Below are 26,961 nucleotides of genomic sequence, written 5' to 3' on the forward strand. Positions count from 1 at the left end.
CTGGTACACCTGGACCCTACTGTTGGGGAGGGGTGTCCATTCTGCATCTGGTATACCTGGACCCTACTGTTGGGGAGGGGTGTCCATTCTGCATTTGGTACACCTGGACCCTACTGTTGGGGAGGGGTGTCCATTCTGTGCCACATCTGTTTTTACTGTGTCCCAGGTTGGTCGGGATGATTGAACTGATCACTGATTGGTTCTCAACGTTGGGAGAGGTTGGGAGAGGCGATATGCAAGACCCGAAAGAACAGTATTTGGGGACAGGTGTCTGTGGATGTGGTGGGAATGTTGGCAGCGAGCCTAAGAGTTGAGTTTGCCATATCATAAACTTTGAGTATATGGGGTATTCAGAGGCTGTTGTGTTTAGTTACTATGGAGGAGGCATTGGAGTTGTGTTTTTAATTGATGTGTAACTGTGGTCTTGTATGAGTATTTATTGTGTGGTGGGACCCCAGACCCAATAAAGATTATTGAAATCTCTCTCTCATATCACTTGTATCTCTATGGCTGGTTACACCAGGAAGTGGTTACATGCACTCTCTCTCTCTCTCTCTCTCTCTCTCTCTCTCTCTCTCTCTCTCTCTCTCTCTCTCTCTCTCTCTCTCTCTCTCTCTCTCTCTCTCTCTCTCTCTCTCTCTCTCTCTCTCTCTCTCTCTCTCTCTCTCTCTCTCTCTCTCTCTCTCTCTCTCTCTCTCTCTCTCTCTCTCTCTCTCTCTCTCTCTCTCTCTCTCTCTCTCTCTCTCTCTCTCTCTCTCTCTCTCTCTCGACATGATGATTAGAGGACAGAAAGAGGCAGGAATGTTGTTGACCCTCTTCTAACCAGAGCCATGACGGCCTACCGGGGGACAGTGGGTTAACTGAACAATCCATGTACACAAACAACAAGTGTGCGGTTAAAATTGGCAAAAAACACACACATTTCTTCCCACAGGATCGTGGGGTGAGACAGGGATGCAGCTTAAGCCCCACCCTCTTCAACATAAATATCAACAAATTGGCGCAGGCACTAGAAAAGTCTGCAGCACCCAGCCTCATCCCAATAGAATCTGAAGTCAAATGTCTACTGTTTGCTGATGATCTGGTGCTTCTGTCACCAACCAAGGAGGGCCTACAGCAGCACCTAGACCTTCTGCACAGATTCTGTCAGACCTGGGCCCTGACAGTAAATCTCAGTAAGATCAAAATAATGGTGTTCCAAAAAAGGTCCAGTCACCAGGACCACAAATACAAATTCCATCTAGACACCATTGCCTTAGAGCACACAAAAAACTATACATACCTTGGCCTAAACATCAGCGCCACAGGTAACTTCCACAAAGCTGTGAACGATCTGAGAGACAAGGCAAGAAGGGCATTCTATGCCATCAAAAGGAACATAAAATTCAACATACCAATTAGGATCTGGCTAAAAATACTTGAATCAGTCATAGAGCCCATTGCCCTTTATGGTTGTGAGGTCTGGGGTCCGCTCACCAACCAAGACTTCACAAAATGGGACAAACACCAAATTGAGACTTTGCATGCAGAATTCTGCAAAAATATCCCCCGTGTACAACGTAGAACACCAAATAATGCATGCAGAGCAGAATTAGACCGATACCCGCTAATTTTCAAAATCCAGGAAAGAGCCATTAAATTCTACAACCACCTAAAAGGAAGCGATTCCAAAACCTTCCATAACAAAGCCATCACCTCCAGAGAGATGAACCTGGAGAAGAGTCCCCTAAGCAAGCTGGTCCTGGGGCTCTGTTTACAAACACAAACACACCCCACAGAACCCCAGGACAACAGCACAATTAGACCCAACCAAATCATGAGAAAACAAAAAGATAATTACTTGATACATTGGAATGAATTAACATAAAAACAGAGCAAACTAGAATGTTATTTGGCCCTGAACAGAGAGTACACAATGGCAGAATACCTGACCACTGTGACTGACCCAAAATTAAGGAAAGCTTTGACTATGTACAGACTCAGTGAGCATAGCCTTGCTATTGAGAAAGGCCGCCGTAGGCAGACATGGCTCTCAAGAGAAGACAGGCTATGTGCACACTGCCCACAAAATGAGGTGGAAACTGAGCTGCACTTCCTAACCTCCTGTCCAATGTACGACCATATTAGAGAGACATATTTCCCTCAGATTACACAGATCCCACAAAGAATTAAAAAACAAACCCAATTGTGATAAACTCCCATATCTACTGGGTGAAATTCCACAGTGTTCCATCACAGCAGCAAGATTTGTGACCTGTTGCCACAAGAAAAGGGCAACCAGTGAAGAACAAACACCACTGTAAATACAACCCATATTTATGCTTATTTATTTCCCTCTTCAGGTCCGCTTCAGGGCCTGTTCTCTCTTCAGGGCCTGTTCTCTCTACAGTGTTTGTTCTCTCCACAGGGCCTCTTCTCTCCACAGGGCCTCTTCTCTCCACAGGGCCTCTTCTCTCCACAGGGCCTCTTCTCTCCACAGGGCCTCTTCTCTCCACAGGGCCTCTTCTCTCCACAGGGCCTCTTCTCTCCACAGGGCCTCTTCTCTCTACAGGGCCTCTTCTCTCTACAGGGCCTGTTCTTTCCACAGGGCCTGTTCTTTCCACAGGGCCTGTTCTCTCTACAGGGCCTGTTCTCTCTACTCTCTCCAACCTGTGTTTTAACTTGGCTTGGTGTTGCTGTGTGCAACACTACTTTTTTTGCTGTGCTGTGTTGTGTTATTGGGGTTGACCTCTGTGTCCCTCTTGACAGACTTGCCATGTCAGCATTATGTAAACATGTTTCCCATGCCAATGAAGCCCCTTGAATTGAGAGAGAGAGAGAGAGAGAGAGGAAGGAAGGGAGACTTAGAGGATATTAGATTGTTGCCTGTAGCTTTTGGAGATAGGAGATGAGAAGATGAGAGGACACACAGACAAATAGTTAGGTGAGAAGATAAGAGGAGAAATAGACCCAGATAGAAGAGATGAAATAGACCCAGATAGAAGATATGACATAGACCCAGATAGGAGAGGAGAGGAGAAATAGACCCAGATAGGAGAGGAGAAATTAGACCCAGATAGGAGAGGAGAGGAGAATTAGACCCATATAGAATTGGATAAATAGACCCAGATAGGAGAGGAGAGGAGAAATAGACCCAGATAGAATTGAAGAGGAGAAATAGACCCAGATAGGAGAGGAGAAATAGACCCAGATAGAATTGGAGAGGAGAAATAGACCCAGATAGGAGAGGAGAAATAGACCCAGATAGGAGAGGAGACATAGACCAAGATGGAAGAAGAGAAATTGACCCAGATAGGAGAGGAGAAATAGACCCAGATAGGAGAGGAGAGGGGAAATATACCCAGATTGGAGAGGAGAGGAGACAAAGACCAAGATAGAAGAGGAGAAATAGACCCAGATAGGAGAGGAGACATAGACCAAGATAGAAGAGGAGAAATAGACCAAGATAGGAGAGGAGACATAGACCCAGATAAGAGAGGAGAGGAGAAATAGACCCGGAGAGGAGAGGAGAAATAGACCCAGATAAGAGAGGAGAGGAGAAATAGACCCTGAGAGGAGAGGAGAAATAGACCCGGAGAGGAGAGGAGAAATAGACCCAGATAGGAAAGGAGAAATAGACCCAGACAGGAAAGGAGAAATAGACCCAGACAGGAAAGGAGAAATAAACCCAGATAGGAAAGGAGAAATAGACCCAGACAGGAAAGGAGAAATAAACCCAGATAGGAAAGGAGAAATAGACCCAGACAGGAAAGGAGAAATAGACCCAGATAGGAGAGGAGAGGAGAAATAGACCAAGATAGGAGAGGAGAAATAGACTCAGATAGGAGAGGAGAGGAGAAATAGACCAAGGTAGGAGAGGAGAAATAGACCCAGATAGGAGAGGAGAAATAGACCCAGATAAGAAGGGAGAGGAGAAATAGACCCAGATAGGAGGGGAGAGGAGAAATAGACCCAGACAGGAGAGGAGAAATAGACCCAGACAGGAAAGGAGAAATAGACCCAGACAGGAAACGAGAAATAGACCCAGACAGGAGAGGATAGGAGAAATAGACCCAGACAGGAGAGGAGAAATAGACCCAGACAGGAAAGGAGAAATAGACCCAGACAGGAAAGGAGAAATAGACCCAGACAGGAAAGGAGAAATAGACCCAGATAAGAGAGGAGAGGAGAAATAGACCCAGACAGGAGAGGAGAGGAGAAATAGACCCAGACAGGAGAGGAGAAATAGACCCAGACAGGAGAGGAGAAATAGACCCAGACAAGAAAGGAGAAATAGACCCAGACAGGAGAGATCAAATGGAACAGGAAGTATGCGTGTCACGGGAGTGCAACCAGATTGTCTCTTCAAACCGTCTAATAAAAAGCCCTTAATCTAAAAATAAAACATTGTCTGTCTGCTGTTTGACTTTCACAGGAGTCACAAACAAACTATTGTGCACAGACTCATTGTGTGTGTGTGTGTGTGTGTGTGTGTATGCCTGGGTTCAGAATTTGTTTAATGCTCATGATCCACATAACACAGTCCAAGGACAAGGACATTCAATCAGCTTGGAGATTTCTGGTCGATGAGTAGAATAAAACACAAGGAGAACGTAGGTGGTGTCAGCGTAGAAGATGGATAATGGCGCCGGCAGGGATAGCTAGCCGATTACAGGGTCCTAACCAACTGTGCTATTGTGTTAGGTTTTTTTAAGCAATGTGTGTAACTTGTTTTGTACATAATGTTGCTGCTACCGTCTCTTGTGACCGAAAAGAGATTCTGGATATCAGAACAGCGATTATTCACCTCGAACTGGACGAAGATATTTTCTGACGCGAAGGATACACAGCTTCCTCCGAGACCAGGCCCAAATCTCCGCCATTCACGTGAAGAAAAAGACGGAAATACAGCGGGCGGAGGTCGGGGTACCTATGTGAGAATTTGTCGGCGAGTGGTTAAACCGCCTCTACCATTCGTTCTATTGGCCAAAGTGCAATCACTGGAGAATAAACTGGATGATCTCCGTTTAGAGACTATCCTACCAACGGGACATTAAAAACTGTAATATCTTATGTTTCTCCGAGTTGTGGCTGAACAACGACACGACTCATCGGCAGGACAGAGCAGCTACGTCTGGAAAGACGAGGTCAATAATAGCTGGAGCGCAACGTTTAAAATGAAAGAAGTCTTGAGGTTTTGCTCGCCTGAGGTAGAATAGCTCATGATAAGCTGTAGACCACACTATATACCAAGAGAGTTCTCGTCTGTATTATTCGTAGCCGTCTATTTATCACCACAGACCGATGCTGGCACTAAGACCCCTCTCAACCAACTCTACAAGGCCATAAAATAAACAAGAAAATGCTAATCCTGAATCGGTGCTCCTTGTGGCCGGGGGCTTCAATGCAGGCAAACTTAAATCCGATTTACCTCATTTCTACCCGCATGTCACATAAGCAACCAGAGGGAAAAAAACTCTAGACCACCTTTACTCCATACACAGAGACGCACACAAATGCCTTGTATGCTCGCTTTGAAGCAAGCAACACTGAAGCCTGCATGAGAGCACCGGATATTATGGACGACTGTATGATCACGCTCTCCGTAGCCGAAGTGAGCAAGACCTTTAAAAATAACAACATTCAGAAGGCCTGATTACCAGGACGTGTAGTCAGAGCATGTACGGACCAACTATCAAGTGTCTTCACTGACATTTTCAACCTCTCCCTGACCGAGTCTGTAATACCAACATGTTTCAAGCTGACCACCACAGTCCCTGTGTCCAAGGAAGCAAAGGTAACCTGTCTAAATGATTACCGGCCCGTAGCACTCACATCGGTAGCCATGAAGTGCTTTCAAAGGCTGGTCATGGCTCACATCAACAGCATCCTCCCGGATACCCTAGACCCACTCCAATTCACCTACTGCCTCAACAGATCCACAGATGACGCAATCTCAATCGCACTCCACACTGCCCTTCCCCACCTGGACAAAGGGAACACCTATGTGACAATGCTGTTCATTGACTACAGCTCAGCGTTCAACACCAGGAAGCTCATCACTAAACTAAGGACCCTGGGACTAAACACCTCCCTCTGCAACTGGATCCTGGACTTCCTGACGAACCGCCCCCAGGTGGTAAGGGTAGGTAACAACACATCTGACACGCGGATCCTCAACACGGGGGCCCCTCAGGGGTGCGTGCTTAGTCCCCTCCTGAACTCCCTGTTCAACCACGACTGCGTGGCCAAGCATGACTCCAACACCATAATTAAGTTTGATGACACAACAGTGGTCGGCCTGATCACCGACAACGATGAGACAGCCTATAGGGAGGAGGTCAGTGACCTGGCAGTGTGGTTCCAGGACAACAACCTCTCCCTCAATGTGAACAAGACAAAGGAGCTGCTCGTGGACTATAGGACAAGGAGGGCCGAACAGGCCCCCACTAACATCGACGGGACAGAAGTGGAGTGGAGCGGGTCGAGAGTTTCAAGTTACTTGGTGTCCCCCCCCCTTGTTTTTACACTGCTGTTACTCGCTGTTTATTATCTATGCATAGTCACTTTACCCCTACCTACATGTACAAATGACTTCAACTAACCTGTAGCTGTGCACATTGACTCGGTACCGGTACCCCCTGTATACAGTAGATATATATATATATATATATATATATATACACATAGCCTCGTTATTTTATTGTGTTACTTTTAATTTCATTTTGTAGTTTACTTTATTTAGTAAATATTTTCTTAACTCTATTTCTTGAACTGCCTTGTTGGTTAAGGGCTTGTAAGTAGCATTTCACAGCCAATAAGAGTGTATCTGTCTACTCAGATCAGTTGGTGTTATCTGAGGGCACAGACACCGAGTAGCAGAAAGATATGAGTATGATATAATATAATATAATAATAATAATAAGATATAACGATGTGAATATGTTGTGTGTCTACACCATAGGAACAGGTTTGAAGTTCACCCTAGGGCAAAAGGCCTAAGGTTTTGTCAGCTGTTGCTTTTAAAGGGTAAACCCTAAAGAGAAAGATATCTTCTCTACAGAACACATGCCTTATCTACCCTAGAAACAGGCCTATAGCTGGTGAGAAAACCCTTGTAGAGTATAACTGTTGCTAACACACACAGACAGACAGACAGACAGACAGAGAGAGACTTGCTCTAGGGTTCAACCCAAAACAGTTTGTATGGAGAGAGAGGAGAGGACACCATGAACGTCAATGCAAGTGCCTTTCCCTTCAGCTACTACCTCTACAGTGGAATTCATATAACAACCTTGAAAGTAGGCTAATCGTATTACGCAATATATGCAGTTGACCGTATTCCCTGGGTAAGACGGACCGGGTAGGTTCCTGTAAAACTGATGAAACGGAGGTTGACTCATAGGTTCCCAGTTTGGTCGTGTCCACCCCCGAACACGGCGTTTTGCACAGACATATGGGTGGCTATAATAGCGTACAGTCTCTGTCCATACAGAACACTTAGTTATATGACATTTGGCTGGCTGTAATTGTGTATTTTATTTGTTGTTATTTGCCTTACCTTTGGATTTACAATCCGCGCAGAATTTGTTCTCCTCGAGTGACAGTAGCGAAGTGAGGACAGTTTGATATCTGTCAATGTCTTTTACCGATTTACCAATCATCATCATTCCTGTCTCTTCCTCTTCCTCGCACACCTCTCCGACACCCGCCGCTGTCGTCCTAATATGAAGATAGACGAAGTAGCCTGATTCAGATAAGCTCCGTTTGCAGAATAAAAAAAAAACAGACCCCAGACAAATGAAATACAGAAGAAGCTATGCGGTCCCCGCCTCCTCTTCTTCCTCTTCAAAAAAGGGAAGCGATTTGTTTTTCAGGTTATGGAACAATCCCTTAAGTCAAAGCTACCCAGTTAGCTTACAACAATGCATGAGTAATGGCCTGGCAAGACAGAGGTTATAGCCTGTTATTGCACTCCTATGCTTCGTCGAAAGATCTATATTAGGTAGTAAATATCACAACAACAACAACAAAAAACTATATTTCCTGCCGTCTTCTTGTGTAAAATTATAGCGCAACAAGCGGTTTTGCTTCACTCCTTTCAAGCGCATCGGTATCGAGTCCTCTCGTCTGACAGTTCACACCTCTTTCTCTCTCTCACTCACACACACACTCTCTCTCTCTCTCTCTCCTCGAACTGACCGCATCCTCGCCGCTCAAACACAGCGCGCCGCGCACGCGGGCGGACACACAAACACACAAGCGTTTCCCACTTCCTGTCGGCGCGCCATAATTTATTTCACAGGTTTATACATTAGGCCTATAACTCATGCTTGAGTGAAATGGTAGCTTGAGCATTTATGCTAACTATTTAAACGAAACTACCTATGAATGCTAATCTTCCCAAACACCTGCATTGCAGCCAACAAGGACACCTGGCTTTAAAGTTCAAATGAACGCGTTTTAAACTACTTCTGCAGATATTAATAAATATACAGACAATCTTAATATCCAGTCCAAAAATATCAAATTCCCAGTTTATGCTACAAAACTGACCTTTACAAGAGGTTTTAAAAATAGGTTATATTTGACTCAAAGTTATATGAGGTACAAGACGGTAGTGTTGGCAGAATAGATAGATTTAATTCACCAATACATTTATTAGTTGTCCAAAAGATATTGCTATCAGTTTGTAAATCCCAGCTGGCCTGGTACATAGTTTGCTGCCTCCATTCGGGATGCACTGGTTCAGTTTCAATGACTCGATATTCTGGACAAAAACGGATACATGTAACTAAGGCTGAAAATTGAACTAGCAACTATCAAGTAGTCAGTTTCATGGAGATGCCAGGGATTGAACCCAGGGCCTCATACATGTAAAGCACTAGGACGAACTCGAACAACTGTTATCCAGTTAGTATATATCTCTTCTTTAGTTCGCAAATTCACTCTGGCTATCTACTCTTGATTCCAGAGCACTATTGTCTGACTGATGAATTTACTAACGTGCAACACCTGCTGAATATGACCGGTATCAGTAAACGTAGACAGAATAAGTAATAGTTAGTCACGAATGCTGTAGATAACATATAAACAGCCAGACCAGCGTTGCTACGGTGAGTGAAATGTTCAGAGTGAGATGTTCTCTCATTTGTGTCTGGAAGTAGCTAGCTAGTTTGGGTTCTTGGTTGGGACAAGAATGAATGCATTGGCAGGCAAGCTGCGGAACGACGAGTAGGCTGCAATCCCCCCTCATTTACCAGTGCAATTTTGACGGGCAACTAGCTGAAACAGTTTGAGAGGGTTTATCTCTAATGTTCCTTTTGTTAGATTTTTAGCTCATCTTGTTCTGGCTAACATTATAGCTGTTGATCTTGTTGTTGTTGGTGTGTATAACTGAGGGAGAGAGAGAGCCGACATTTTCATGGTTGTTTGTTGATCAGTAGGACTGTAAAGTTTGCAAATGTAAGACGAATCCTGTAGTATTTACATAATACACAAATATTATTTGTGGCTTTTGGCGAATGCGTTCTAATGATCTAATGATCTAATGATTTAATGATCTAATGTTCTAATGATTAATGATCTAATGTTCTAATGATCTAATGATCTAATGATCTAATGTTATAATGTTATAATGATCTAATGTTCTAATGATCTAATGTTCTAAGGATCTAATGATCTAATGTTCTAATGATCTAATGTTATAATGATCTAATGATCTAATGATCTAATGTTCTAATGTTCTAATGATTAATGATCTAATGTTCTAATGATCTAATGATCTAATGATCTAATGTTATAATGTTATAATGATCTAATGTTCTAATGATCTAATGTTCTAAGGATCTAATGATCTAATGTTCTAATGATCTAATGTTATAATGATCTAATGATCTAATGATCTAATGTTCTAATGTTCTAATGATCTAATGTTCTAATGATCTAATGATCTAATGTTCTAATGATCTAATGTTATAATGTTCTAATGATCTAATGATTAATGTTCTAATGTTCTAATGATCTAATGATTAATGATCTAATGTTCTAATGATCTAATGATCTAATGATCTAATGTTCTAATGATCTAATGTTCTAATGATCTATTGTTCTAATGATCTAATGATCTAATGTTATAATGTTCTAATGATCTAATGATTAATGATCTAATGTTCTAATGATCTAATGATCTAATGTTCTAATGTCTCCCTGTTGCAACGGCCTGTAAACACACAGTCTGGTTCAAAGTTAAGAATGGCATATCTGTTTGGCAATTGGATTGTTTGCTGTAGCTCTGATTGGCTACGGTCTGTGTAGGCTCCGGGTTCTTGAACCCAGGTCTTGAAGGAGAGATGTTTTTATTAGGTTTTATTGACTGCAATGTCTAGTAATTGTCTAAATGCACAGTCTTTTTCCCCAACTCTACAACATTTTCACAAATGCCTTCCTGTCTACGTCATTCCCAAGCATCCTTAAAACCTATGAAAATGTGAAAAGGACTCATTGTGAAAAGTGCTCATTTCTCAGAATTTCTCTTTATTTCTAAAGTGTCATATTCTTTCTTGGGGGTTGAATATGAACAGATTTTACATTTTCAATTTCCTGTTGCTAAAATGCTGTCAGTTCCACTTTAAATAGATCTGGCTTTTTCTCTGTGGAGATGGAAATTCAGACAACATACTCACTTGTCTGTCTGATCTCATTTACGCCACCTTGTGGTCAATCATGAGAAGTGACTTACTGTTACTGCAGCCAACTTGTACTAAAGTGACAACGTCGCTCTGGGCGTTACGTGGCCGTTCTTCTACTAACAGTAGGGGTGCGTGGGTAAGATCCCTGTGGAAGCCAAGCCATATTACAACCTATTTATTGTGATAATTGTGTAGTTTGCCCTGTAACCTGTTAGTTCATATGCCTTGTGATCGTGATATCTACAGTAGGCCTAAAAGGCTGAGACAATAAGAAGACACAGTGGCAGAATAAATTCAACCACTCCTTTTGTTTCATTGGAAAACCGGAGAGAGCGACATCTGTAACAAACAGTTATATGGCCTACAGCAGGGTCAAGAACGTTTTTCACACCAGAAAGGAGTTACTGAAAGACGCAAAGAAAACCGGAGCTGCCTCCACTATTTCAGCACCATTTTCACTTCAACATTTCAACATCATCAAAATCAACTCTGCTTAGTCTAACACATTGACAACTAAAAAGATACCAAACACTATTTAGTCCAATCAACGAAAGCTAAATATGGTGTGGCCCTTCTCTTGTCTTAGTTGAGTTGGAGTAAAATATGTTAGCCTCTCCCTCTGGTCCATCAGCTGCTGAGACTGTGTGTGTGTATGTGTGTGTGTGTGTGTGTGTGTGTGTACGTGTAGAAAAAACATGTTGAGTCACCCTACTTGTAGAGTAACGCCAATACCATCCTCCTCTCTTTCATGTTGACGGAAGGGTGTATGACTGTCATAGGCTGTCATATGACTGTCATTGTCTGAGGCTAACTGGCTAAAACTGCTTAACTTCCTTTCATGGCCAACATTAGCTAGTTAGCATTAGCAATCAGCGTTAGCCTTCTACATTTAGCTACATGTTGAACATCCATCCTCTCAGTCCAGGGGCACAATGTAGTGTATGGTTGGATCAGAATCGTCGTTATAATCATTGGCTAGTAAAGAGGATATAAGTAAAACCACAAGTCCAAATCGTTATCTCTGTGCGTAGCTAATTTAGGAAAGAGGATCATTTTATTTAGCTAGCTAGCCACCGGAGAACAACAACACAACCAGATACAACACTCCAAGTTGTTTCTGTCAATCAAATCAAATCAAATGTTATTTATCACATGCGCTGAATACAACAGGTTGAAATGCTTACTTTACAAGCCCTTAACCAACAACGATGTTCGAGAAAGAAGAAAATATTTACTAAATAAACTAAAGCAAACATGTAAAAAATTAAAACAAGTAACACAATAAATGTACAGAGTCAATGTGGAGGCTATATACAGGGGGCACCGGTACAGAGTCAATGTGGAGGCTACATACAGGGTGTACCGGTACAGAGTCAATGTGGAGGCTATATACAGGGGGTACCGGTACAGAGTCAATGTGGAGGCTATATACAGGGGGTACCGGTACAGAGTCAATGGGAGGCTATATACAGGGGGTACCGGTACAGAGTCAATGTGGAGACTATATACAGGGGGTACCAGTACAGAGTCAATGTGGAGGCTATATACAGGGGGTACCGGTACAGAGTCAATGTGGAGGTTATATACAGGGGGTACCAGTACAGAGTCAATGTGGAGACTATATACAGGGGTACCGGTACCGAGTCGATGTGCGGGGGTACAGGCTAGTTTGTAAAGTAATTTGTGACTATGCATAGATAATAAACAACGAGTAGCAGCATTGTAAAAACAACTCTCTGCAACCGCTTGATGTGCGGTAGCAGAGAGAACAGTCTATGACTAGGGTGACAAAAATCTTTGACAATTTTTGGGGCCTTCCTCTGACATTGCCTAGTATATAGGTCCTGGATGGCAGGCAGCTTAGCCCCAGTGATGTACTGGGCCGTACGCACTACTCTCTGTAGTGCCTTACGGTCAGATGCAGAGCAGTAGCCATACCAGGCAGTGATGCAACCGGTCAGGATGCTCTCGATGGTGCAGCTGTAGAACTTTGAGGATCTTTTCAGTCTCCTGAGGGGGAAAAGGTGTTATCGTGCCCTCTTCACTACTGTCTTGGTGTGTTTGGAACATGATAGTTTGTTGTTGATTTGGACACCAAGGAACTTGAAGCTCTCAACCTGTTCCACTTCTGTACCGGCGATGTGAATAGGGGGCGTGTTCGGACCTCCGTTTCCTGTAGTCCACGAGCAGCTCCTTTGTCTTGGTTAAGGTTAGGTTTAGGGTTAGGGTTAGGTTAGGTTAGGGTTCTTGTTCACATTGAGGGAGAGGATGTTGTCCTGGAACCACACTGCCAGGTCACTGACTTCCTGCCTGTACTGAAATGTCGTGCTTGGCCACGCAGTCGTGGGTGAACAGGGAGTACAGAAGGGGACAAAGCACACACCCCTGAGGGGCCCCAGTGTTGAGGATCAGCGTGGCAGATGTGTTGTTGCCTACCCTCACCACCTGGGGTTTGATGTGGTGTCATGTGATGTGATGTGGTGTCATGTGATGTGATTGATGTGATTGGTGTGATGTGGTGTCATGTGATGTGATGTGGTGTCATGTGATGTGATGTGATGTGATTGATGTGATGTGGTGTTATGTGATGTGATGTGATTGGTGTGATGTGGTGTCATGTGATGTGATGTGATGTGGTGTCATGTGATGTGATATATGTGATTGATGTGATGTTGTGTCATGTGATGTGATGTGATTGATGTGATGTGGTGTCATGTGATTGATGTGATTGGTGCGAAGCCAAATCCAATCTGACTTCCCTTGACACTTGTTTTTGGTGCGCCAGGACCATTCACAGTTGAGCTCACTCAGTTTATCTCAACGCTGATTGGCTATTTTTATTTATTTATTTTTTATCAAGGGAGGCCAGATGATCATTTGCTTCCCTTGCATGCAATGCTAAGGGCGTCAACAATGTCATACTCTTTATGACCAGACAGCATCAGATATATGGTCTACACATACGGAGACAGAGGGGCGCTGTTTCACACTGTGAGATATATTCAGGCTATTGCGAATTGAAGGGAAATTATGAAAACACAGAGAGAAGAAAGATAAATTCGTTAATGTTTTTTTTATTTTTTATTTGGTAAATTTTTTTTGGGGGGGGGTAAGCCTGGCTTCTCTTTGCATCCATGAATACAGGGCACTGGTTAGGAGAGAAACACAACTAACACCCTGGACCAGAGCTAGCCCCTACTGTTAGCTTCACCTGATACGGTCCTGTGCCATGGACCAGAGATGCCCACTACTGTTAGCTTCACCTGATACGGTCCTGTGCCATGGACCAGAGATGCCCACTACTGTTAGCTTCACCTGATACAGTCTTGTGCCATGGACCAGAGATATCCACTACTGTTAGCTTCTCCTGATACGGTCTTGTGCCCTGGACCAGAGATACCCACTACTGTTAGCTTCACCTGATACGGTCTTGTGCCATGGACCAGAGATACCCCCTACTGTTAGCTTCACCTGATACGGTCTTGTGCCCTGGACCAGAGATAGTTTCTACTGTTAGTTTCACCTGATACGGTCTTGTGCCCTGGACCAAGATACCCACTACTGTTAACTTCACCTGATACGGTCTTGTGCCATGGACCAGAGCTAGCTCCTACTGTTAGCTTCACCTGATACGGTCCTGTGCCATGGACCAGAGATGCCCACTACTGTTAGCTTCACCTGATACAGTCTTGTGCCATGGACCAGAGATATCCACTACTGTTAGCTTCTCCTGATACGGTCTTGTGCCCTGGACCAGAGATACCCACTACTGTTAGCTTCACCTGATACGGTCTTGTGCCATGGACCAGAGATACCCCCTACTGTTAGCTTCACCTGATACGGTCTTGTGCCCTGGACCAGAGCTAGTTTCTACTGTTAGTTTCACCTGATACGGTCTTGTGCCCTGGACCAAGATACCCACTACTGTTAACTTCACCTGATACGGTCTTGTGCCCTGGACCAGAGCTAGTTCCTCCTGTTAGTTTCACCTGATACGGTCTTGTGCCCTGGACCAGAGATACCCACTACTGTTAGCTTCTCCTGATACGGTCTTGTGCCCTGGACCAGAGCTAGCTCCTACTGTTATCTTCACCTGATACGGTCTTGTGCCATGGACCAGAGATACCCCCTACTGTTAGCTTCACCTGATACGGTCTTGTGCCCTGGACCAGAGCTAGTTCCTACTGTTAGCTTCACCTGATACGGCCACTGTCTTGCACTTCTGAGCGTCAGATGGATTGTCCCATTCCGCCACTGCTGTCCGCTGTGCTTAATCTGCATCTCAGGTCAGGCCATAGGATAGGCCAGACCATAGGATAGGCCAGACCATAGGATGGGCCAGACCATAGGATACGCCAGACCATAGGATACGCCAGACCATAGGATAGGCCAGACCATAGGATAGGCCATAGGATAGGCCAGACCATAGGATAGGCCAGACCAGAGGATAGGTCAGACCATAGGATAGGCCAGACCATAGGATAGGCCAGACCATAGGATAGGCCAGACCATAGGATAGGCCAGACCATAAGATAGGCCAGACTATAGGATAGGCCAGACCATAGGATAGGACAGACCATAGGATAGGCCAGACCATAGGATAGGCCAGACCAGAGGATAGGCCATAGGATAGGCCAGACCATAGGATAGGCCAGACCAGAGGATAGGCCAGACCAGAGGATAGGCCATAGGATAGGCCAGACCATAGGATAGGCCAGACCATAGGATAGGCCAAACCATAGGATAGGCCAAACCATAGGATAGGCCAGACCATAGGATAGGCCAGACCATAGGATAGGCCATAGGATAGGCCAGACCATAGGATAGGCCAGACCATAGGATAGGCCAAACCATAGGATAGGACAGACCATAGGATAGGCCATAGGATAGGCCAGACCATAGGATAGGCCATAGGATAGGCCATACTATAGGATAGGCCATAGGATAGGCCAGACTATAGGATAGGCCAGTGGAGTTTCAAAACTTCTCCTCTGGGACCCCCAGACATTTCAGGATTTGGTTGTATCCCTGAACTAGTTTACCTGATTCAGCTATTGAAGGGCTTGACGATGAGTCGACTCGTTCAGGTGTACCAATGAAGCTCATGAGGATGTATAGGACTTACTTCTCAGCATGAAGTGTCCCAACTTGTGCCAATAAATAGCAAGCTTTTTTTTCACGTGTGCTAGCAAGGCAGAGGTCCCGGGTTCGCTGCCGGGTATGGGCTCGAATCGGGAGGAAGTGGTAATCGCTAAGCAAGCAGTGTGATGTCCTTTACACTGGCTGTGGAATAGTTAAAATACAGAGAACGGATGGGAGTCTCTGTAGAGAGGTTGGAAAACCCACTGGGCTGGGCTACTCCATGAGCGATAAACTAAACCTCTGTGCAGAGTAGCCTTCTATTTGAAGTAAATCCTTCCCATCATATGCTTTTTACACAATATGAGTGTCTTGAGGAGAAACCAACAGGCCGAAGACTATAGACCAACTCTGTCCTTACCAACGACACATAGTGTCTGTCCTTCATGTTGATATCATGGGTCTGTCCTTCATGTTGATATCATGGGTCTGTCCTTCACGTTGATATCATGGGTCTGTCCTTCATGTTGATATCATGGGTCTGTCCTTCATGTTGATATCATGGGTCTGTCCTTCACGTTGATATCATGGGTCTGTCCTTCATGTTGATATCATGGGTCTGTCCTTCATGTTGATATCATGGGTCTGTCCTTCATGTTGATATCATGGGTCTGTCCATCATGTTGATATCATGGGTCTGTCCTTCACGTTGATATCATGGGTCTGTCCATCATGTTGATATCATGAGTCTGTCCATCATGTTGATATCATGGGTCTGTCCTTCATGTTGATATCATGGGTCTATCCTTCATGTTGATATCATGGGTCTGTCCATCATGTTGATATCATGGGTCTGTCCTTCATGTTGATATCATGGGTCTATCCTTCATGTTGATATCATGGGTCTGTCCTTCATGTTGATATCATGGGTCTGTCCTTCATGTTGATATCAAGGGTCTATCCTTCATGTTGATATCATGGGTCTGTCCTTCATGTTGATATCATGGGTCTGTCCTTCATGTTGATATCATGGGTATGTCCTTCATGTTGATATCATGGGTCTGTCCTTCATGTTGATATCATGGGTCTATCCTTCATGTTGATATCATGGGTCTGTCCTTCATGTTGATATCATGGGTCTGTCCTTCATGTTGATATCATGGGTCTGTCCTTCATGTTGATATCATGGGTCTGTCCTTCATGTTGATATCATGGGTCTGTCCATCATGTTGATATCATGGGTCTGTCCTTCATGTTGATATCATGGGTCTGTCCTTCATGTTGATATCATGGGTCTGTCCATCATGTTGATATCATGGGTCTGTCCTTCATGTTGATATCATGGGTCTGTCCATCATGTTGATATAATGGGTCTGTCCATCATGTTGATAGCATGGGTCTGTCCTTCATGTTGATATCATGGGTCTGTCCATCATGTTGATATCATGGGTCTGTCCTTCACGTTGATATCATGGGTATGTCCTTCATGTTGATATCATGGGTCTGTCCTTCGTGTTGATATCATGGGTCTGTCCTTCATGTTGATATCATGGGTCTGTCCTTCATGTTGATATCATGGGTCTGTCCATCATGTTGATATCATGGGTCTGTCCATCATGTTGATATAATGGGTCTGTCCATCATGTTGATATAATGGGTCTGTCCATCATGTTGATATAATGGGTCTGTCCATCATGTTGATATAATGGGTCTGTCCATCATGTTGATATAATGGGTCTGTCCATCATGTTGATATAATGGGTCTGTCCATCATGTTGATATAATGGGTCTATCCTTCATGTTGATATCATGGGAAAGTCAGGAAACTATGGTGGTAACAGGGGTAGTAGGTAAAACAAGCTGTTGTAGTGGCTATGGGAGATTCAGCACCACTGAAGTGGACAGCGTCAGAATCTGGATTCCAACTTCAGCAGCACAGGAACAGTCTGGGCCCAGTGGACAGCAACAGTCTGGGCCCAGTGGACAGCAACAATCTAGGCCCAGTGGAGAGCAACAGTCTGGGCCCAGTGGACAGCAACAGTCTGGGCCCAGTGGACAGCAACAATCTAGGCCCAGCGGAGAGCAACATTCTGGGCCCAGTGGACAGCAACAGTCTGGGCACAGTGGACAGCAACAATCTAGGCCTAGTGGACATCAACAATCTGGGCCCAGTGGACAGCAACAGTCTGGGCCCAGTGGACAGCATCAGTCTAGGCCCATAGGGCAGCAACAGTCTGGGCCCAGTGGACAGCAACAGTCTGGGCCCAGTGGACAGCAACAGCCTGGGCCCAGTGGACAGCAACAGTCTGGGCCCAGTGGACAGCAACAATCTAGGCCCAGTCGACAGCAACAGTCTAGGCCCAGTGGATAGCAACAGTCTAGGCCCAGTGGATAGCAACAGTCTAGGCCCAGTGGACAGCAACAGTCTAGGCCCAGTGGACAGTAACAGTCTAGGCCCAGTGGACAGAAACAGTCTAGGCCCAGTGGACAGCAACAATCTCGGCCCAGTGGACAGCAACAATCTCGGCCCAGTGGACAGCAACAGTCTAGGCCCAGTGGACAGCAACAATCTAGTCCCAGTCACAGCAACAGTCTGGGCCCAGTGGACAGCAACAGTCTGGGCTGGGCCCAGTGGACAGCAACAGTCTGGGCTGGGCCCAGTGGACAGCAACAATCTGGGCCCAGTGGACAGCAACAGTCTGGGCCCAGTGGACAGCAACAGTCTGGGCCCAGTGGACAGCAACAATCTAGGCCCAGTCGACAGCAACAGTCTAGGCCCAGTGGATAGCAACAGTCTAGGCCCAGTGGATAGCAACAGTCTAGGCCCAGTGGACAGCAACAATCTTGGCCCAGTGAACATCAACAGTCTAGGCCCAGTGGACAGCAACAATCTAGTCCCAGTGACAGCAACAGTCTGGGCCCAGTGGACAGCAACAGACTGGGCCAAGTGGACTGCAACAATCTAGGGCCAGTGGACAGCAACAGTCTAGGCCCAGTGGACAGCAACAGTCTAGGCCCAGTGGATAGCAACAATCTAGGCCCAGTGGACAGCAACAGTCTAGGCCCAGTGGACAGCAACAATCTAGCCCCAGTGGACAGCAACAGTCTGGGCCCAATGGACTGCAACAGTCTGGACCCAGTGGACAGCAACAATCTAGGCCCAGTGGACAGCAACAGTCTGGGCCCAATGGACTTTAACAGTCTGGGCCCAGTGGACAGCAACAGTCTAGGCCCAGTGGACAGCAACAGTCTAGGCCCAGTGGACAGCAACAGTCTAGGCCCAGTGGATAGCAAGAGTCTAGGCCCAGTGGACAGCAACAGTCTAGGCCCAGTGGATAGCAACAGTCTAGGCCCAGTGGACAGCAACAGTCTAGGCCCAGTGGACAGCAACAATCTAGGCCCAGTGGACAGCAACAGTCTGGGCCCAGTGGAGAGCAACAGTCTGGGCCCAGTGGACAGCAACAATTTAGGCCCAGTGGACATCAACAATCTAGGCCCAGTCGACAGCAACAGTCTAGGCCCAGTGGATAGCAACAGTCTAGGCCCAGTGGACAGCTACAGCCTGGGCCCAGTCGACAGCAACAATCTAGGCCCAGTCGACAGCAACAGTCTAGGCCCTGTGGATAGCAACAGTCTAGGCCCAGTGGCTAGCAACAGTCTAGGCCAAGTGGACAGCAACAGTCTAGGCCCATTGGACAGCAACAATCTCGGCCCAGTGGACAGCAACAGTCTAGGCCCAGTGGACAGCAACAATCTAGTCCCAGTGAGAGCAACAGTCTGGGCCCAGTGGACAGCAACAGTCTGGGCCCAGTGGACTGCAACAGTCTAGGGCCAGTAGACAGCAACAGTCTAGGCCCAGTGGACAGCAACAGTCTAGGCCCAGTGGATAGCAACAGTCTAGGTCCAGTGGACAGCAACAGTCTAGGTTCAGTGGACAGCAACAATCTAGGCCCAGTGGACAGCAACAGTCTAGGCCCAGTGGACAGCAACAATCTAGCCCCAGTAGACAGCAACAGTCTGGGCCCAATGGACTGCAACAGTCTGGGCCCAGTGGACAGCAACAATCTAGGCCCAGTGGACAGCAACTCTTATGGGTCGATTCCGGGGACCACTCATATGTATGCACTCATGACTATGTCGCTTTGGATAAAAGCATCTGCTAAATTATAATAAGAAATGAGGGCTTCTCCTCAGCCGAACTCTCTCTCTCTCCATTTGTCAATTACATTCAAAGGGCTCTATTGGCATGGGAAACATATGTTTACCCAAGACCATTCCTCTGTCTGTCTTTCTCTGCCTCCCATTCTCAATATCTCTCTCTCAATCCCTTCATTCTCTCTCCTCCTCTCTCTCCATCCCTTCCTTCTCTCTCCTCCTCTCTCTCCCCCCTCTCTCTCTCTCTCTCCATCCCTTCCTTCTCTCTCCTCCTCTCTCTCATCCCTTCCTTCTCTCTCCTCCCTCCCTCTCTCTTCATTTCTTCCTTTTCTCTCCTCCTCTCTCTCTCCATCCCTTCCTTCTCTCTCTCCCTCTCCCTCTCCACTCCTTCTCTCTCTCTCTCTCCCTCCCTCTGTCCCTCTCATCATCATTTTCTTCTCTCTCTCCTCCTCTCTCTCTCCATCCCTTCCTTCTATCTCTCTCCTGCTCTCTCTCCCAACCTCTCTCTCTCTCTCTCCATCCCTTCCTTCACTCTCTCCCTCTCATCATCCCTTCCTTCTCTTTCTCCTTCCCTCTCTCCTCCTCTCTCTCTCCATCCCTTCCTTCTATCTCTCTCTCCCTCCCTCCCTCTCTCCTGCTCTCTCTCCCTCTCCCTCTCTCTCTCTCTCTCCCCCCCTCTCTCCCCCTCCCTCTCTCTCTCTCTCTCTCCCTCTCTCCTCCTCTCTCTCCCTCCCTCTCTTCCCTGTAGATTGTAGGTGGGTGTACTGTGGAGATGGATGTCGTCATGAGGGCCTGGAGGAGTGTGAGGGAAAAGACTTTGGTTACCAGACCTGCACATCATATCTCCCTGGGTATGTTCCTTCTACACACGCACACACACACACACACACACACACACACACACACACACACACATACACACCCACACGCACTCACGCACGCACGCACACACACACACAGACACACACACACACACACACACTATAGTATCCTGTTAAAGTGTGTCCTCTCTTGTTTCAGGTCTTTTGGGAATCTCAGGTGTACTGGGTCCTGTTCCATTGATTCTACTGGCTGCAAATACTTCACCTGAGCCAACGAGAAGATGTTATTGCAGTATTACCAATTGTGATTGGTCCACCTTCAGCGAGCCTCTCTTTCGATAGGTCGCTATTTCAGCTCTGTTCTGGAGTGTTCCATAAAGGAGGGTACCTACCTCTGATATGACCGACTGTGTGCAATTGTGAAAGTAAGTAGACAGTAAGTTATACAGTAAGCTTTACAGTAAGTTATACAGGAAGTTTAACAATAAGTTATACAGTAAGTTATACAGTAAGTTATATAGTAAGTTATACAGTAAGTTATATAGTAAGTTATATAGTAAGTTATACAGTAAGTTATGTAGTAAGTTATACAGTAAGTTATATAGTAAGTTATACAGTAAGTTATATAGTAAGTTATATAGTAAGTTATATAGTAACTTACACAGTAAGTTATGTAGTAAGTTATACAGTAAGTTATACAGTAAGTTATATAGTAAGTTATATAGTAAGTTATATAGTAAGTTATACAGTAAGTTATACAGTAAGTTATGTAGTAAGTTATACAGTAAGTTATATAGTAAGTTATACAGTAAGTTATATAGTAAGTTATATAGTAAGTTATGTAGTAAGTTATACAGTAAGTTATACAGTAAGTTATACAGGAAGTTTAACAATAAGTTATACAGTAAGCTTTACAGTAAGTTATACAGTAAGTTATACAGGAAGTTTAACAATAAGTTATACAGTAAGCTTTACAGTAAGTTATACAGTAAGTTATACAGGAAGTTTAACAATAAGTTATATAGTAAGTTATATAGTAAGTTATACAGTAAGTTATACAGTAAATTATATAGTAAGTTATACAGTAAGTTATATAGTAAGTTATACAGTAAGTTATGTAGTAAGTTATACAGTAAGTTATACAGTAAGTTATATAGTAAGTTATACAGTAAGTTATATAGTAAGTTATATAGTAAGTTATACAGTAAGTTATACAGTAAGTTATACAGTAAGTTATATAGTAAGTTATATAGTAAGTTATACAGTAAGTTATACAGTAAGTTATACAGTAAGTTATACAGTAAGATTGTAATGTGCATAAGCTAAAAATATGTCAGTACTAAGAAAGCCACCTGGGACCATGTGTATGTATTTAGAGCCACATGTGACTTCCTGTTTACTAATTGACGGGTTTGTTCTCTTTATGTTAAAGCCTTAAAGGTGTTACTTAAGTTGTAACTCACAGGACTATTTAGCCAAACAAAACAAAGTGTGTAAATAGCTCTGCTTATTGTATTTAATCTTTATTTAATTAATTGAGAACAAATTACCTCTTACAATAAGGACCTATTATTTGTATTTATATATTGATGAAGTGGCGACAATGTGTGTATGTTGATGCTCCTGTGTAGGGTCTACCGCAAACTAGGACTGTTGATGCTCTGGTCTACTGTATACTAGGACTGTTGATGCTCTGGTCTACTGTATACTAGGACGGTTGATGCTCTGGTCTACCGTAGAGTAGGACTGTTGATGCTCTGGTCTATCGCAAACTAGGACTGTTGATGCTCTGGTCTACTGTAGAGTAGGACTGTTGATGCTCTGGTCTACTGTATACTAGGACGGTTGATGTTCTGGTCTACTGTAGAGTAGGACTGTTGATGCTCTGGTCTACTGTAGAGTAGGACTGTTGATGCTCTGGTCTACTGTAGAGTAGGACTGTTGATGCTCTTGTCTACTGTAGAGTAGGACTGTTGATGCTCTGGTCTACTGTAGAGTAGGACGGTTGATGTTCTGGTCTACTGTAGAGTAGGACTGTTGATGCTCTGGTCTACTGTAGAGTAGGACTGTTGATGCTCTGGTCTACTGTAGAGTAGGACTGTTGATGTTCTGGTCTACTGTAGAGTAGGACTGTTGATGCTCTGGTCTACTGTAGAGTAGGACTGTTGATGTTCTGGTCTACTGTAGACTAGAACTGTGTGCAATAATCTCTGCCTTTTACCAATAATATGTACTGAATACGTTGTGTGAACTAGAGTGTGTATTATAGTGTATTACATATTGGCATTGTTGAATACTCCTTCCTGATTGGCTTGAAGGGCATTCTAGATCGTCGATTATTTCCTGTTTTACGCACGGCATATATGCACGATAGAATTCAATGGCTATAGTTCATTTACATGTTTAGTTTGAGCTGCTTAGAATTGCAAAAGTCCAATTGAAAACAGTATTGGTATTGTCGAATTAGATTTCATAATAGCGAGCTAGGACTGAGGGTTTGGTTACGCTAAACTAGCAAGTCTGTTTGGTTACCACGGCAACTCCTGTAACTACAGCATCTAGTCAACTTGCTAGTTTATTCAGTGGTTGTTCAACACATTTCTACCGGTAAAATAACACATTTTCAGTAGTAAATGTGTTAAATTACGCTATAAAAGGGAAAGGTCTGTTCACCGCGAGCGCGTCGTTCATTATTTTCTAAAGAACGTATAACGTTAAGAGCTCCGGGTTGATTATCCCGTTTTTATACCGTGTCTATAATTGAACACATTTACTACTGAAAATGTGTTATTTTACCGGTAGAAATGTGTTGAACAACCACTGAATAAACTAGCAAGTTGACTAGATACTATTGTAGTTACAGTAGTTGCCGTGTAGCCATGGATGAAGAATGCGAACGTTACACCAGCATGATATAGATTCAGTAACACAAATGGTTTCATCTCATATAAAGTTCATAATATATCATGTTCAATCAGCCTTTACTAAACTAAATAGTTGATGGCATGTTGATGTGTCTACATGAGAAATTAGTTTTAAAAACGTTAAATAAAAATACAAAAGTGAATTAGAAAGTGTCATTAGTCTTCTGTAACTCACTCCCAATGCACGCAGGTGTAGGTCTATTGTTATGCAGGTGTAGGTCTATTGTTAATCTGATTATCTTCCCCATCCTTCTTGTACTTTCTCATTTGAAGGCTTTGACATTGATACTTCTTTGAGTCTTTCAGTTAAGCCTGGTCCCAGGTCTGTCTGTAGCCTGGTCCCAGATCTGTCTGTAGCCTGGTCCCAGATCTGTCTGTAGCCTGGTCCCAGGTCTGTCTGTAGCCTGGTCCCAGGTCTGTGTAGCCTGATCCCAGATCTGTCTGTAGCCTGGTCCCAGGTCTGTCTGTAGCCTGGTCCCAGGTCTGTGTAGCCTGGTCCCAGATCTGTCTGTAGCCTGGTCCCAGGTCTGTCTGTAGCCTGGTCCCAGATCTGTCTGTAGCCTGGTCCCAGATCCGTCTGTAGCCTGGTCCCAGGTCTGTCTGTAGCCTGTAGTCTGTCTGTAGCCTGGTCCCAGATCTGTCTGTAGCCTGACCCCAGATCTGTCTGTAGCCTGGTCCCAGGTCTGTCTGTAGCCTGGTCCCAGGTCTGTGTAGCCTGGTCCCAGGTCTGTCTGTAGCCTGGTCCCAGGTCGGTTTGTGCTTTCGCCTATTCCATTGTCATTGTCAAGCTCAACTGTTTGGCATGACAATTTTATAAGGAGTTGGCCAGAGCGCAGAAACCGACTAGTCTGGGTACCAATCTGTTTAGCTATCGTTCAGTCTGTTTAGCTATCGTTCAGTCTGTTTAGCTATCGTTCAGTCTGTTTAGCTATCGTTCAGTCTGTTTAGCTATCGTTCAGTCTGTTTAGCTATCGTTCAGTCTGTTTTAGCTATCGTTCAGTCTGTTTAGCTATCGTTCAGTCTGTTTAGCTATCGTTCAGTCTGTTTAGCTATCGTTCAGTCTGTTTAGCTAGCGTTCAGTCTGTTTAGCTATCGTTCAGTCTGTTTAGCTATCGTTCAGTCTGTTTAGCTATCGTTCAGTCTGTTTAGCTATCGTTCAGTCTGTTTAGCTATCGTTCAGTCTGTTTAGCTATCGTTCAGTCTGTTTAGCTATCATTACACTCCTTGCCACTTCTGTAATTTTAAACGATCTTTGGCATTATGACACAGAGTACAAGGAGTGGAATGCTATTTAAACAGACTCGTACCCGGGCGAGAAACAGACTCACACCCAGGATACTTTCAGTAGGCTACAAATTCCATTCTGCTGACCTGCAAGGTCACAGCCAGGAATTTTAGAACGCCAGCTCCCAAGAAAAAGGCGGGGAATATGTCAATATAGAACATTCAAAACCAATCACAGCAACGCTTCCTGCAACAACTTGCATGATGAAATGTCCGGTTGTCACTAGTTACCACAGCCACAAAGTCCAAGTTGACTATATTGTTAAAAAAAATGATTGAAAATAAAAAGTAAACTATTTTTGGTCTTAATTTAAAGTTAGGGTTATGGATAATGTTAGTAGTGTGGTTAGGGTTAAGGTTAGTTTTTTATTTTTTAATCTTATTTTATACATCGTCGAAATAGGAGTGGTTTAGCCATAATTATGTGGTAACCAGTGACGACCGAAACGTCCCTGCTACGTCTTGACACTCAGGCACGTTTGTTCTACTCCGCTGCGTATAGTATAAATGTCCTGAAACTGTAACAAGTATACTTTATTTAAACACAAAGTGTCGTTGCAGTTCTGCACAAACCTGTTCCTCTGTCATCGCAAGTCAAAGTAGAGAGACATCAGGCTGGTACACCACGAAGGATATCTTCAAAAACGGAACTAAGTTCCCTTCTAGGTAGATGGGCATGGTCGCTGCAGATGTTTTGTTATGAAGCAATAATTGTTGGAAGGCAGGACACTCGCAATGAAATGAGGTTTACTTGAACCTATAAACAAACGCATGCTATTTGTGCTGCCATTTACAGTTTCTCAATTGCTTAGACACAATTCCTGGAACAACTCACCATTTTCTCAAATCTTCACACCCAATTTTAAAAACTCACACCCAACGGTACAAACCTCTAACTTCAAAAACACAGTCTACATGACTGTTTCACGCTGGAGGGAAAAGGTTTTCAGATAAATAACTTAGATCTTTGGAAAATCACAGCACTGACTATCCAGATAACCCTTTTAGGAACACACTGGTGAGAGACATTCAAAACAGTACTGTAATAAATACCTCTTACATTAGTGGATAAGGTAATACTACTGTAATAAATACCTCATACATTAGTGGATAAGGGAGTACTATTGTAATAAATACCTCTTACATTAGTGGATAAGGGAGTACTACTGTAATAAATACCTCTTACATTAGTGGATAAGGTAATACTACTGTAATAAATACCGCTTACATTAGTGGATAAGGTAATACTACTGTAATAAATACCTCTTACATTAGTGGATAAGGTAATACTACTGTAATAAATACCTCTTACATTAGTGGATAAGGTACTACTACTGTAATAAATACCTCTTACATTAGTGGATAAGGTAATACTACTGTAATAAATACCTCTTACATTAGTGGATAAGGGAGTACTACTGTAATAAATACCTCTTACATTAGTGGATAAGGGAGTACTACTGTAATAAATACCTCTTACATTAGTGGATAAGGGAGTACTACTGTAATAAATACCTCTTACATTGGTGGATAAGGTAATACTACTGTAATAAATACCTCTTACATTAGAGGATAAGGGAATACAACTGTAATAAATACCTCTTACATTAGTGGATAAGGGAGTACTACTGTAATAAATACCTCTTACATTGGTGGATAAGGTAATATTACTGTAATAAATACCTCTTACATTAGAGGATAAGGGAATACTACTGTAATAAATACATCTTACATTAGTGGATAAGGGAGTACTACTGTAATAAATACCTCTTACATTAGTGGATAAGGTAGTACTACTGTAATAAATACCTCTTACATTAGTGGATAAGGGAGTACTACTGTAATAAATACCTCTTACATTAGTGGATAAGGGAGTACTACTGTAATAAATACCTCTTACATTAGTGGATAAGGGAGTACTACTGTAATAAATACCTCTTACATTAGTGGATAAGGTAATACTACTGTAATAAATACCTCTTACATTAGTGGATAATGCCCAGGGGTTGTAGGGAGGTCATACAGGCA

General features: G+C 43.9%; 1 protein-coding gene across 1 annotated transcript in view; it reads right to left on the reverse strand.

The window, feature by feature from the left end:
* The window catches only part of LOC110517586 (stromal membrane-associated protein 2), a 55,512-nt gene extending 47,269 nt beyond the window's left edge, over nt 1-8,243 (reverse strand). The window contains exon 1 of the mRNA XM_036953659.2: nt 7,541-8,243. Within this exon, the coding sequence (XP_036809554.2) occupies nt 7,541-7,649 (109 nt within the window). The 5' untranslated portion in view covers nt 7,650-8,243. The remainder of the gene's footprint in view (nt 1-7,540) is intronic.
* Between the last annotated feature and the right edge of the window lie 18,718 nt (nt 8,244-26,961).

This window comes from Oncorhynchus mykiss, chromosome 18, assembly GCF_057628025.1.
Source record: "Oncorhynchus mykiss isolate SJ-2025 chromosome 18, ASM5762802v1, whole genome shotgun sequence".
Lineage (NCBI taxonomy): Eukaryota > Metazoa > Chordata > Actinopteri > Salmoniformes > Salmonidae > Oncorhynchus > Oncorhynchus mykiss.